At 40.5% G+C, this 14766-nt stretch overlaps 1 protein-coding gene across 3 annotated transcripts in view; it reads right to left on the bottom strand.

Annotated features, from left to right (window-relative positions):
- The window catches only part of Fam126b (family with sequence similarity 126 member B), a 59185-nt gene that overhangs the window by 17327 nt on the left and 27092 nt on the right, over nucleotides 1-14766 (bottom strand). For 2 of the 3 annotated variants that reach the window (XM_028885768.2, XM_028885784.2), the window contains exons 5-8: nucleotides 9961-10140; nucleotides 6142-6222; nucleotides 3337-3452; nucleotides 725-820 (exon numbers count right to left, since the gene is read on the bottom strand). In XM_028885768.2, coding sequence (XP_028741601.1) covers nucleotides 725-820; nucleotides 3337-3452; nucleotides 6142-6222; nucleotides 9961-10140 — 473 coding nt within the window. Of the gene's footprint in view, nucleotides 1-724; nucleotides 821-3336; nucleotides 3453-6141; nucleotides 6223-9960; nucleotides 10141-14326; nucleotides 14387-14766 lie in introns of all 3 variants that reach the window. The other variant, XM_028885794.1, reaches the window with a different exon arrangement.

Below are 14766 nucleotides of genomic sequence, written 5' to 3'. Positions count from 1 at the left end.
TGTATAAGGAAAAGATTGGATTCTTAAGGTTTTTCCCATATATAGCTCTATTATTCAAATTCTTTTTTTTTCTTTTTTTTTTCTTTTTCAAGACAAGGTTTCTTTGTGTAACAGCCCTGGCTGTCCTGGAACTTACTTGGTGAACCAGGCTGGCCTTGAACTCACAGATATCCACCTGCCTCTGCCTCACAAGTGCTGGGATTAAAAGCCTGCATCACTACTATCCAGAAAATATTTCAAAACTTTTAACATGATTTATAAAAACAATTGCAGCTAGGGAGCAATCTGGTGTATTGATAAACCATCCTAAACTTAGTGGACTTGACCAGCTCCTTGTTCGGCTAGAAAATATTCTGTTTAATGTTAAAATAATCTTTTTTATAATTTTAATGATTTATTTTATAACTGTTCTGTCTGCACGTGTATATGTACAATTAATTATGTGAGGGCAGTACCAGAGCCCTAATGGCACCGGAACATCTGGAACTGGGTAAGGATAGCTGTAGGCCACAGTGTAGACAATGGGAAGGGAACCAGTCCTGTGCAAATGAAGTCAATGCTCTTATCTGCTGAGCCATCTCTCCAGACCCTTAAAGTAATTTTCATTCCTATAGGAAGCACCATGAATTTTATTTACCACTGTACCAGAAGTTAAACAGCCCAACATATATAATACTTCCCAAATAGCTCTATGACTATGAACAGTAATAACTACTCTTCTCACCTGGAACCCATTCGACAGAGAGACTGGTACGATGAGGCAGGCATATACACAATAGCAGAATTATAGCACAGCATGAGGAAACTCAAGACTTCAAACCTAGAAAAATAACAAAAAGATCACAATTATGTATTTCAATCTGAAACCACAGTAACTTATTTACCTACTAAATGGTTATAACAATGCCTTAATGTAAATCTTCATGTCTTTTTCTTAGTCAGGTTTCTGTAGGATTCGTCTCAGTAGTTTGCTTCCTTCTTATTATGAACCATAGCCCTTTGCTGTCATCAGTATTTTCTTCTAAAAAAACAAATAAAGAGTGGACATGGTGCACACACCTTTAATCCCAGCACTCAGGAGGCAGGGGCAAGTGGATCTCTGTGAGTTCAAGGCCATCCTGGTCTATAGAGTGAGTTCCAGGACAGCCAGGGCTATGTAGAAAGAGCCTGTCTCAAAAACAACAAAAAAAATTTAAGGCTGGGTGTAGTGGAGTACATCTTCAATCCCAGCACTGGAGGGCAGAGGCAGTCCCATCTCTGTGAGTTTGAAGCCATCCTGGTCTACACAGTGAGTTCCAGGCCAGTCACAGCTACATAGTAAGACTCGGTCTCAAAAAAATAAAGAACCCCACCCCACCCCACCCCCCAAACCAAAAATAACCAACCAACCAAACCAAACTAACCCCAAACCGCAAAACCAATGAAATCAAGGGGCTGGAGAGATGGCTCAGTAAGAGCACCTGCTAGTCTTGTCAGTTTGGTTCCCAGGACCCACGTGGCAGCTCACAACCACCTGCAACTCCAGTTCCAGAGCTTCTGAGGTCCTGAAGAAACTGCAAGATGCTGGACAGCATTCCTAACCTGTATCCACCAGATACACAGAGCCCTCCTCCCTCCACCCAGCTATATCAATAAAATACATCTTCCATGTTGACTGCTAAATGGTATATACAGGAGGTGGAGACCCCGGTTGAGAACCGTGGTTTAGAAGTCATTACATCTTGAAAAGGGAAAATGGAAGGGAAGAGGGATGGGAGACAGCAGTTTTTATTAATGACCTGTGTGGAAGTAATGCATATTTAGTTTGGAGGTAAAACTACATATTTTGGTAAGATATTTCACAGTAGAAATTATATACAACAAAAGACTCCCATAACATCCAATGCCATCCCTCTCATACCCACTGAGATCAGAAGATGGACGTGAGATTAGTTGCCAGTAAGGATAATGAGAAACTTTTATTATTTATTATCTTGTGCTATGGGCATTTTGCTTGTGTGTGTCTGTCTGTCTGTGTACCATGAACATGACTGGTGCCTAACGACACCAGAATAGGGCTTTAATGCCCTAAAACTGTAGGTACACGTGGTTGTGAGCTGCCATGTGGGTGGTGGAAATTGAACCCCGGTCCTCTGGAAGAACAGTAGGTGCTCTTAACTGCTGAGCCATCTCTCCAGCCCTGTGACACATATTTGATTGGTTACTAACCTTGTTTATTTAATAAGAGTTTGCTGAAGTGCCCCATAAGCAGAAAATTTCCCCCAAGCAGCAGAAGCCATTTATAGTACAGAGGGAAAGAGGAAGAATTTGATTATAGCTGAGACACAGTGATACCACAAGGGTGCTGACCAGCCTGCTGTACCACCCCACATGAAAAGGTGGTCAGCGGCTGCTGTGTGGGGAAGAACCAGTTTTCTCCAGTGAGCTCCTCAATAATTTGTCCAATCCCAAGTGGTCAGCCCTGGATACGTGTATATGCAAGCAAACAGACTCGGCAGATTATAGATACATGTGCATAATTAAGTGATTATGAATCTGGGAGGTGGGACATGGGAGGAGTTGGAGGGGGGAGGAGGAGTGTAGATACAGTATTTATAGATGACGTTCACAAAAGTTTTTCTGAGTAGTTCTTACTCAAAGTGACAAGGACCAGAAATGTTTCAGATTTTGCAGTTTTTCAGATTTTGTAATGTGCGCCCTCTTTGGAGGTAAGGCCCAGGTCTATACCAGAAATTCATTTATGTTTCACATGTACCACACACACAGACTGAAGGCAATTTTACATAGTATTTTAGTGCATGTGCGTGTTCCCTGTGTCCCAGTCACACAGACTGTGAGGACTGTCTGCCTGTGCCATCTTGCTGGTACCCACCAGATTTTAGACTTTGGAACACTTCAGATTTGTGATTTTCAGACAAGGATGCTTAACCTGTATTATAATGTATTCTACCAGAGTGACGTATTTAATTTTTGGACACTACTCATATCAAGCTTGAAATGAAGTTAGTTATACTTAGCTATCACCATTCACCATTGTTCATAAATTCACCACGGTGACTGTGTAGTTACTTTTAAATTGTTTTAGATGTTTGCCCACATGTGTGTATGTGCGCCACATGCATGCCTGGTGCCCACATGTGTGTATGTGCACTACATGCATGCCTGGTACCCGTGGAAGCAAGAGAGGGTACAGCTACTGTGGACCAGAGTTGCAGATGGCTGTGAGCCACCATGTGGGTACTGGGACTTGAACCCCGGTCCTCTGGAAAAACAGCCAGCATTTATCCTGAGCCATCCCTCCAGCCCCTGCCCCCACTCTGTAGTTTTGATCATTACCGGTTTTGTGCGGTGAATGTTTCTCTCTGAGGATGAAGATCACTGTAAACAACCCTGATGAGATCGTGCTGACATAATGCCCCTTCTGTTAAAGCCATGGATCCGATTGTTGAGGGCTACAAAAAATAAGAGAGAGCATGAGCTAATGTCTCCAAAATGAAGTAAAAATCTGTATTAAATTATCTTTAATTGTTTAAATAAAATGTAGCTTTTCTCTGTTCAATGACATTTTTATTCTTTCTTTTGGAAATTATGTGTAGAAGACACATAAAATCTGAAGTATAATGGAGTTACTCTGTATGGAAAAAGAAAAGCTGCTGAAAACATTTAGTTTTGAAAGAAACATATTTATATTTGTTTATACTCCAGAACACATAACTACTTACATAAAATAAACAGTATTGAAGACTATGATTAAAAACCTCTTTAATATTTATACAATTGATTTCATGTTTTTCATGTTAGAATAACCACTTATTAATATCACTACTAAACATTTTATTTCATAACATAATACAAATAACATGATTAAAATCTATTACTCAGAAATATTCTGCTAAAATAAATGCTGCTTGAATAGGAGATATACTATTTCTAATAAAAACAAAGTCTCAGAGGAGGTAATTTAAAAAATTAATAGCTTCATTGAATCACAAAACAGGACAATGTGTGTTGGAAATGGAATTTAATTTTTAGGAAAAACTTTAAATGCTCACAATCTGACACACCAAAGGCCACTAAAGACAGTAAATTTGATTTATAACACATTTCTTACTAGATATTATTAAAGAGAGCTCAGCTCAACAGCAACATTTACCTAAAATAATCATGAGTGTGCTCATATTCTTCAACAGAATAAACATAAGCAAAACAAATATGTTCCTAACAGCTAGCATGTGCAATTAGACTCTTTTATACTGAAGAATAATGGAGCGTCAACATCCTTCTGAGTAATTACGTTCCTAAAGAATAACAAAAATGATTCAGTCTTGCTGTGGGATGTCTCTCTGTATGCTGTGAATGTGTATGGCTCCTATTGGATAATAAAGCAAGCAAGCTTACAGCCAGGTGGGAAATCCAAGCAGAGATAGAGAGAGAAGGGCGGAGTTGGGAGAGACACCAGCCCCCCCGCCACCAAAGGAGCAACAAGATGCCAGCAGACCGGTAATGCCATGGCCATGTGGCAACATAGAGATTAATAGGAATGGGTTAATTTAAGATATAAAAAAGCTAGCTAGCAAGAAGTTGAAGCCATAGGCCATACAGTTTGTAATTAACATAAGCCTCTGAGTGATTATTATTATTTTTTAAAGATTTATTTATTTATTATGTATACGGAAGAGGGTGCCAGATCTCATTACAGATAGTTGTGAGCCACCATGTGGGTGCTGGGAATTGAACTCAGGACCTCTAGAAGAGCAGTGGGTGCTCTTAACCTCTGAGCCACCTCTCCAGCCCGAGTGATTATTTTATAAACAGCTACGGGACCAAGGGGCCAGGTAGAACCGAGAAACTTCCAGTTACACAATTTAACAAAGATAATCAGCAAACAATATGAAAAAAAATTCTTTGAAAATTCATTTTAAAAACTGATTTAATGGGCTACCAAGCGAGTTCCAGGAAAGGCGCAAAGCTACACAGAGAAACCCTGTCTCGGAAAAAAAAAAAAAAAACCAAAACTGATTTAAAAAGTTAAAAATGAGCCAGGTAGTGGTGGTGGCACATACCTTCAATCCCAGCACTCGGGAGGCAGAGGCAGGCGGATTTCTGTGAGTTCAAGGCCAGCCTGGTCTACAGAGCGAGTTCCAGGAGAGCCAGATTGTCTTGGAAACCCACCCCCCACCTCAAAGAAAAATAAAGTTGAAAATAATACTGATGAGGAAAAATATATGAATAAACAAAAACTAGAGGAAAAATTTCCATTAAATATTAACTCTCTTGACACAAATCGGACACCACACATAACATCCACTCTAAAAAATGTACACAACAGCTGGAGAGATGCTCAGTGGTTAAGAGCACTGGCTGCTCTTCCAGAGGATCTGAGTTCAATTTTCCGAAATTGAACTGTGACTCGAAGATCTGACACCCTCCCACAGACATACATGCAGGCGAAACACCAATACACGTGAAATAAAATAAATTAAAAAATGTACTCCATTTCAATTGTTAATTTATCTACTGCCGGTGTGTGCACACGTGGAAGTGTGAGGGCAATCTGTGGGAGTCAGTCCTCTCTCCACTCTACCAGTCCCAGGGACTAAGCCGGGTTGTCAGGGTTGCTGGCTGGCACCTCCACCCGCCAAGTCTCCTGCAGGCCTGATGCCTACCTTCTTCCCTCCATCGTTAAACGTGCAGCAGTGTCCCGCCTGCGTGTTGGGGGTCTGTGCATCAGATGCATGTCTGGTGCCCAGGGTGGCCAGAAGAGGGCATCAGAGAGCCTAGGCTTACAGGTGGTTGTGACCCACCATGTGGGTGCTGGGGACTGAACAGGGGTCCTCCAGAGGAACAGTCAGTGTCCTAACCACTGAGCAAGCCCAGCTCACAACCCAAAAGACAAGACTATGTATTAGGACCCCTGCATGGTGATATAGTCGTTTCACTTGAAAGACAGAAGCAGGTTTAGGAGTGTAAGGTCATCCTTGACCACCTGGTGAGTTTGGGGCCTGCCTGGGCTACAGGGGTCATGTTTCTAAAACAGAAACAAAACAAAAAGTACTCATGATATTTACCTCTGACAAAAGACAAATTTTTATCTTTTTCTCAACATAATTTGAAATATCCCATGTTCCCCGCGTTACTTACTTCATGGTATATTGAAGGCTTGGATAAGGAAGGGATAGTGAAAGACAGCACTTTATTGTTTCCATCTTTATCAGCAATTTCCTACAGAAAAAAATGTACAGAAACAATGCCACACTAAGTCTATAGCAACATACATAATAATTACTTCCTTAACTCATAGAACATACTAGTGAGTTTGAGAAACAATAGTACATAGAAATGCTATTACTGTATCAGACCCTTTCAAATTTATTAGCAAACTGATACATGTTTATAGCAGAGCTGTTACCCAGAGATACTGAGCATAAATCACACTACATCAAATCCAACATGACAGCAAAGGCAACATCAGGTGTACAGAGAACAGGAAGAGTAAAAGAGATTAGATCCGGAGGGCAAATACTGATCAGATCTTTAGTAGAAACATGGGTGAACAGAGTATAACTCAAACCGAGAGACCCACACTTACCAACATGAGAGCACATTATCATAACACAAATGCATTGTTTGCCAGCTTTCCCGAGCCATAACTGACAGAATTTACAGATATTTCTAGTGTACTTGAAGTTTTGATACATTTCATTGTGAAATGAGTACATAAACAAACTTATTCAAATATCCAGTACTGCAGTTACCATTTTTATGGTGAGAACATTTGAAGAACGAATCTTGATTAAAAGAAATTTATAATCCCTCAGCAATAAACTACCAATCTGTAATAAGTCACATATTGACACTATTAGTGTAAATGTTTAAGAAATAGATATATTTAGATAATTTCTACTGAACTGTACGAAAATTCCTTCGTGTTCTTGTTTGAGACAAGGTTTCACTCAGTAGCGCAGGGTGTCCTGGAATGCAATGGATAGTCCTGGCTGGCCTCAAGTCTGCACTTCAGTTTGCTGAGTAGTAGGATCAGAAGTGTGTGCTACTATACCTGGGTCCTCTCTCTCTCATTTTTTTCTGAGAAAGGGTCTCATGTACTACTACAGCCTGATTAGTTATATTGTTCAGGCTGGCCTGGAACTGAAAATCCTGAAGCTGGGATTGAAGATATGAGTCACCATATACCAGTTTTTCATAATTTTAAAAGACTTTTTAAACAGAGAGAGATGGCTCAGTGGTTAAGAGTACTGACTGATGTTCCAGAGGACCCAAGTTTAATTCCCAGGCCGTCCATGTTCAATCATGCCAGGATTAAAAGAAGAAAAAAAAAAAAAAAAAAAAAAAAAAAAGATTTTTGAGAGGGTTTCTCTGTGTAGCCCCTAGCTGTCCTGAAGCACGCTGGCTACCTCCCAAGTGCTGGGATTCAAACTATGTGCTACCACACCTGGCTACAAGTTTTTTCAAGTGTTTTTCTAAAAACACAAAATCTGGGCAGTGGCGGCGCACACTGGGGAGGCAGAGGCAGGACCAAACAGACAAAGTACATTGCCATCCGTCCTTCCTCGTGTGTGTGTGTGTGTGTGTGTGTGTGTGTGTGTGTGTGTGTGTGTGTGAGAGAGAGAGAGAGATCTCTGGTCTTTAGGTCTCACTAATGATCGTCTCCAGACTCCAGCACAAGGCGTGAACTGCTGTTACATCTCAGCTCACTGCCTTCTGCTTGTTCTAAGGAACATGCAACTGGCATAAAATCCACAGACAGTGGCTCTCACTAGACCTACTACAGTAGAGAGTCAGTGATGAAGGAGCTGGCTACATTGCTGTGAACCTGTAAACCTGGTACTGGGGTGGCAGAGGAAGGAGGTTCAGAGAACAGGTCAGATTCAGACACAAAAAGTTTGAAGCCAGGCCAGACAGAGTCCTGTCTCAAAAAACAAAATCAAAACAACAACAACAAAAAGTCCCAAACACCTGGGCATGGTAGCATACCCTTTGAACCCCAGCACTTTGACCAAGGCAGGTGGATTCCATCAAGGCAGGTTGAGACCATCCTGTCTACATAGTCAATTCAAGGCCAGTGAGAGCCACACAATAAGACCCTGTCTCAAAAACAACCAGGTTAGCTTTTCCAAAACTTTTAAGTTTTATGAGGTCTCATTTAAAAACTGATCTACCACAAGATCTAGCTACACCACTCTTAGGCATATATACAAAGGATTCTATACCTTACTACAGAGATACCTGCTCATCCATGTTCACTGCTGCTCTCTACTCATAATATCCATAAATTGGAAACAGCCTAGATGTCACCAACTAAGGAATGGATAATGAAAAAGGGGTACATTTATCCAATGGAATACTATTCAACTGTCAAGGGGGCAGCTAAAGAGACCCTGGAGCCGGAACAGGTGAAAGAACACAGCCTATATCTGGGACCCGAGCCAGTGAAAGAATCACTTTATTCCTGAACCCAGGACCATGGCAACATACCCTGACTTTGAAACCAGTGCCAAAGAAACACTTTGTCCCTAGAATCAGAGCCAGTGAAAGAAATATACCCTGGCCTTAGAGCCAAAAAGCTAAGAAAGGCCAGAGAAAGAAACACAGTTTGGCTCTGAAATCTGCTCCTGACCACTGAAACTAACCAATCCCTGAGCAGAAAAAAACTAACTAATCCCTGGACAGAAAATCTTCTCCCTGGAGAAATTCCACTCCCAAGAAATCCTATATAAATTTCCCTGCCTGGTCAGTTGTGGGCTGTTCTCTCCACCCTGGTAGAAGCAGCCAAGGCTACACAAAGAAACCCTGTCTCGAAAAATTAAAAAAAAAAAAAAAAAGAATGAAGAATGAGGCCTTTTGGCCTAAGATCAAGCGAAGAGTTCAAGGCCAGCCTCCACTACATACTATGTCTGAGGTCAACTAAGCTACACAGAGAGAAAAACAAAATGACAGAAACCAAAGCCCAGCAACCCTGGAGCTAAGATGAAAGCGCCTCTCTCAGCTTGTACGAATGCTCTGAGCTTTTCATCTGCATGGGCACAACTGGATTTTCCTTCTATTATGCTCATTTGATTACTGGGCTGGCTAGTTTGGTCACTTTGACACAAGCTAGCTAGAGTCATCTGGGAAGAAGGAACCTTAACTGAGAGAATGTCCCCATCAGACTGGCCTGTGAGCAAACATGTGGGACATTTTCCTGATCAATGATTGATGTGGGAGGGCCAGGCCAGCCCATCCTAGGTGGTGCCACCCTTGGGCCAGTGGTCCTTACATGTGTAAGGAAGCAGGCTGAGCAAGCCCTGAGGAGCAAGTCAGTAAGCAGCTCCCCTCCATGGATGCTTCAATCGTTCCTGCCTCGTTTCCTGCCTTGAGTTCCTGCCCTGACTCCCTAGATGACGGAATGCAAACATTCTGTAAGGTGAAATAAGCCCTTTGCTTCCCAAGTTGCTTTTGGTCATGGTGTTTTATCACAGCAACAGACACCCTAAAACAATGACTTTTTCCTAAAATCTCACCTATTCCTACTCAAAAGGGATCAAAAGTATACTTTTCAGATACTATTTCCTCAGGAAAGTGTAGTCACTACATTTTGGCTAATATTTTAATTTCTCATACCCTTTTCTATACACATTCTGCATTATTAGTCATCTATGAATATGACTTCGGAAGTAGAGAAGTTGCCCTAAAAGCAGGTAGCTCATTTCAGTATCCAATTTGTTTCTTATAAAAGGGATTTATAAACACTGGCTCCAAAACATGCTTTGAAGTAAGTCATCTGCGTTAACAATGTTATCAAATACATCTTCAACAATCTTATAAAAATACTTGTTACAAATGTTTATATTCATCTCAAAAATTATTCAATACATATTTGAATTTATTTTTCTCTAACAATCTTCAAATATTTCAGAGAATTTAAAAAACATTCAATTTCCTGAACTCTCCCTTTCAACTCACCAAATTATAAATTCCTAGGAGGAGCGCTTCGATGCAGCCATTGCTCTGTCTGTCTCTGCTGACTGTGAGGCGCAAATAAACCCACATCAGCTCAGGCAAGAACTGCAGTGTGAACCTCTTCAGCCGGACTTCAGAGCTGCGATAGAGCTCAAACAGTTGGTGGCAGACAGGCTCCAGGAGCTAAAAGAGAAACAGAGCAGTATTATTTCCATTCCTTGAGCTGTAACTGTATTTCTTAAAAAGAGCAAATGTACCTTTATAATATTTAAAAAATAAATTCTTCTTAAAATTAATTCCTCCATATATGAGCTAACTCAACAAAGCCTTAATAGACTATATATTAAACTGACCATACCTCTAACTCTAAATATTTTAGTACCAAGTACTATTACTATACTTTTTGATGTACTGTGCTACTAAATTTATTAGATAAGTAGTCTGTTTGCCAGTGTACTATATTTATATTTGATGAGTTTTCCTGTCCTTACCAAGACCTTCTAGTCTCTATTTTTTCTTTTACATTGATGTAAGTATGTATGTATGTGTGGGTACTTGAACGCCATGGTACATGTGTGGAAGTCGTAGAACAACTTTGTGGATCTAGTTCTTTCCCTCTATCGTGTGAGTTCTAGGGATCAACTCAGGTTGTAGCAAGTGCCTTTATCTACTGAGTCATCTCAGTAGCCCATCTTCCATTCGAAGAAATTTCTTCTTGATTAAATAACTTCAAATTTCAAGTAAAGTCATGACTTAAATTATATACCACTTATTAGATGAAGAAATTTTATGAAACACACGATATGGGCATCCAAAATTCTAGCTAATATAGTATTTTAAATACATACAAGGGAAGTAAAACCAGATTTAAGATCTCACTAATTATATTTGTTTAAAAGGTTTCAGGGCTAGGAAGATGGCTCAGTGGGCAAAGGTCCTGCCACACAAGCAAGAGGACTGAGTTCAGATGCCCAGCACCCACACTGAGTTCAGATGCCCAGCCCCTACACAGAAGGTGAGCAGAGCATGGCATGGGGGAGGGGAGATAAACAGACTCCCCGGGCCTTAGGACCAAACACACAAATTTGAAAGGGAAAAAGTATATATATATATATATGTGTGTGTGTGTGTGTGTGTGTATATATGTGTGTGTGTTTTTCAATGCTTAATTGGCTAATTATTCTTGTATTACCACATGAAATGACTTGCGAGACCTCATGATGTTAAAACCTGAATAAAATGAGCAGCTCCATCTACTGCTCATTTAAAATGGTTCTGCTCCTACTGACTATAGACTATACACACCTGGCTGACTTTAACTATCTACAAACACTGAGGAGAAACTGAGCTTCCCCGCCCCCACACCCCTCGACCTTGCTTTGTAGACCAGGCTGGCCTTAAACTCACAGAGATTCACTGGCCTCTGCCTCTCATGTGCTGGATTAAAGGCGTGTGCCATCATTGCCCAGCTAGACTCTTATTTTTAAACATGGTACATACTGGTAATCCAGTTGCTTTTAATCCAATACAACTACGAAATGAGATCACTAAAAACCTGCCATTGCTGTCTATTAAAACTTTCAATTCTGGAAGTGGTGGTGGCACATGCCTTTCATCCCAGCACTCAGAAGGCAGAGGCAGGAGGATTTCTATGAGTTTGAGACCATTCTGGTCTACAAATCGTGTTCTAGGACAGCTAGAGCTGCCCAAAACCAACCAACCAACCAACCAAAAACCTCAAAACCAAAATAATCTTTAATTCTAAGCATCTGTATTATGCTAATATTTCTGAAGTTCTTAATAGAAATGAGAAATGGTGGCACTCACTTGCAATCCTAGCACCTGGCAGACAGAAGCAGGATGATCAAAGTTCAAAGGTCTTCTCAGCTACACAGCCTCATGAGACCTTGTCTCAAACAAACTATAAACAACTCCACTAAATGGTACTATCTAGTCAAGGGGCGCACGCCTTTAATCCCAGCCCTTGGGAGGTGAGGCAGGTGGATCTCTGTGAATTCAAGGCTAGCCTTGTCTACAGAGTTAGTTCCAGGACAGCCAGGGCTATACAAAGACACCCTGTCTCAAAAAACAAAAACCAAACAAACCAAAAACCAAAACAAACGAACAAAACAACAACAAAAACAACCAGTACTATCATCCACATCAAAAGTGCTAACAATCATCATCTTTGGCTTTAAAACAATTTAGGAATAGTTGACACCTTTCCTAAATTAAGCCAATACTTTATTGACATGATAACTACTGAGACATACTATCTGATGAAAACACTTGAGAGCATTTTGAGTGAAATAACAGAAACTGAAGCCTAACTTGAGTCAGAGAAATAACGTGAGGTGAAGAAATGGAGACAAGTCAGACAATAAGCAATGAAATAATTACAAGCCGACCTGTGATTGGTGAGAGAAATGAGGTAGATCATAAAAGGTCAAGTCTAAGAAGGTGTTTCTTGTTTTGTTTTGTTTTAAAGAGGTGTAGGGGGCAGGTGCAGCTCAGCAGGCCCCAGGCCCTGGACTCAGATCCCAGTCCTCACCCATGCTAACCTGCACACTTACGGGAGATGGGCAGCAGGGACCGGAGAACACTCAGACACTTGCACACCCGTCTCAGAAAAGGGGGAATAAGGCAGAATATGAAGTCAAAGAAAACATAAAATGAACAGAGGGGACTTAACAGAGTGGAGGAATCAGCCAGGCAGTGGTGGCGCATGCCTTTAATCCCAGCACTTGGGAGGCAGAGACAGGCGGATCTTTGTGAGTTCGAGGCCAGCCTGGTCTACAGAGCAAGATCCAGGACAGGCGCAAAGCTACACCCTGTCTCGGGGGTGGGGTGGGGTGGGGGACAGAGTGGAGGAATCAAAATGGAAGAACCACTAGGGTGACTAGAGGGTCTGTTAAATGTAAAAGAAAAAAAAATAAGATTGTTGGTTGTAACAAAGGTAGGCACAACATGCAAAATTAAACCCTGCAAGTTCATCGAGGACTTTTATGTCTTTAAAGCAACATTGATTTTAAGACTGTCCTAAGTTCAATTCATATTAAATAAAGCATGTGGCCAATTTCTGAAATGACATCTTGGTAGAACATCAGATAATGCTTCGGAATATAATAGTGTACCCATCTGTGACTACTGTGCACAACAGTCCTGAGGGTCTGTAGAATGCATTGTCCTGGGCTTTCAAATGTCTGAATTAACAACAGTTCTGAGGGTCTACAGAATGCACTGTCCTGGGCTTTCAGATGTCTCAATTAACAACAGTTCTGAGGGTCTACAGAATGCACTGTCCTGGGTTTTCAAACGTCTGAATTAAAATTAAAGGCTGTATCTGGGAAGAAAGAAGCTACTTTCCTGTGTGTTCCTTTCATTTGACAATAGTAAGGATGGAACCCAGACCTGTCCTCACAACTTCATAATGACAGTGAATGCTAAGTTTGAACCTGAATTTCTCAAGCTACCATTTCCATTTTTAACCATGACTTTGTCTCATGTGTTATTATAAAGCATGATAATACAAAATGTTTGAATAATTTTTAAAAAGTCTTAAGTTTTTCCTTATTTTTTGAGTACTAAATCTTCACTATTAGAATCTTTTTGTAAAATAATTTTTTCTTTTTTTTTTTTTTAAGATTTATTTATTTATTATGTATACAGTGTTCTGCCTGTATATGTCCCTGCAGGCCAGAAGAGGGCACCAGATTACAGATGGTTGTGAGCCACCATGTGGTTGCTGGGAATTGAACTCAGGACCTCTGGAAAGAGCTGCCTGTGCTCTTAATCTCTGAGCCATCTCTCTAACCTGTAAAATAATTTTCTAATCAATATTTACTGCTTATTTATTTACACTTAACTCCTGAGCCACATCCCAAGCACATAATATTTATTAAATATTCATTACATACGTGATAAAATGTTGCATTCTGGAAGTAACAATTATAGAATATATGACCACTGCCCATGAAGAGCTTACAATCTAAAGAGAAAAGTATAAAACAAATAATTTTTAATAAGCAAAGCTTAAATGTTAGGACAGTGCAAGATTAGGGGTAGGGTATATACACATTTATCATTTAGAACATTTCAAATACTCCTGACTATAGATATGTGTGTATGAGTGTGTATATCTATCTACACTCACACACAGCCCATGTCTCAAGTTTTAACAATTCAGCAATACATGGCAGGAGAAGCAGCAGGAAATGCACCTTGCAGCCACTGCTAGGAAGAGCAGCAGCTGCAAGTCTGAGAGCCAGTCCAAAGACAGGAGACAGGAGGAAGAGGTCAAGAAGCAAGCTTTTAGTGAGGGGATACAAAGCTGCACTCTCAGTTAGGCTGCTGGTTAGGAGACGGTTACCTGGCGGTCACTTCTTCAGCTCGCTGCAGTACACAGCAGAGGCACTCTTGGAGGCTGTATCTGGGAAGAAAGAAGCTACTTTCCTGTGTGTTCCTTTCATTTTCATGTTAAAGCATACATGACTCCAGTGGATTAAACTATAATTGCACGACTGTGTTAATGCAAAAATACTGTGTATCTGGCCGAAGTTACCATATAGATTCAGGTGCTGTATTTACTATCTTCTATCACAGAGTGAGTAACAGTGAACTGTTATTCTAAGTTTATTGATCTTTGCTACTTAGATCTTTAAAAGCACTTCCTCGGATAATTTTCAGGTAAACAATAAACAGCATAATTGTGTTATCAGTTTACAACTGATGAGAATGCTGCTTATAAATATCTCTGCAGTATTAAGAAGTAAGAGTAAACGATATTAACATAAAGAAAGCTGACCCAGT

This window comes from Peromyscus leucopus, chromosome 13 (genome assembly GCF_004664715.2).
Source record: "Peromyscus leucopus breed LL Stock chromosome 13, UCI_PerLeu_2.1, whole genome shotgun sequence".
Classification (NCBI taxonomy): Eukaryota; Metazoa; Chordata; class Mammalia; order Rodentia; family Cricetidae; genus Peromyscus; species Peromyscus leucopus.
This window is presented reverse-complemented; position numbering and strand designations above follow the sequence as displayed.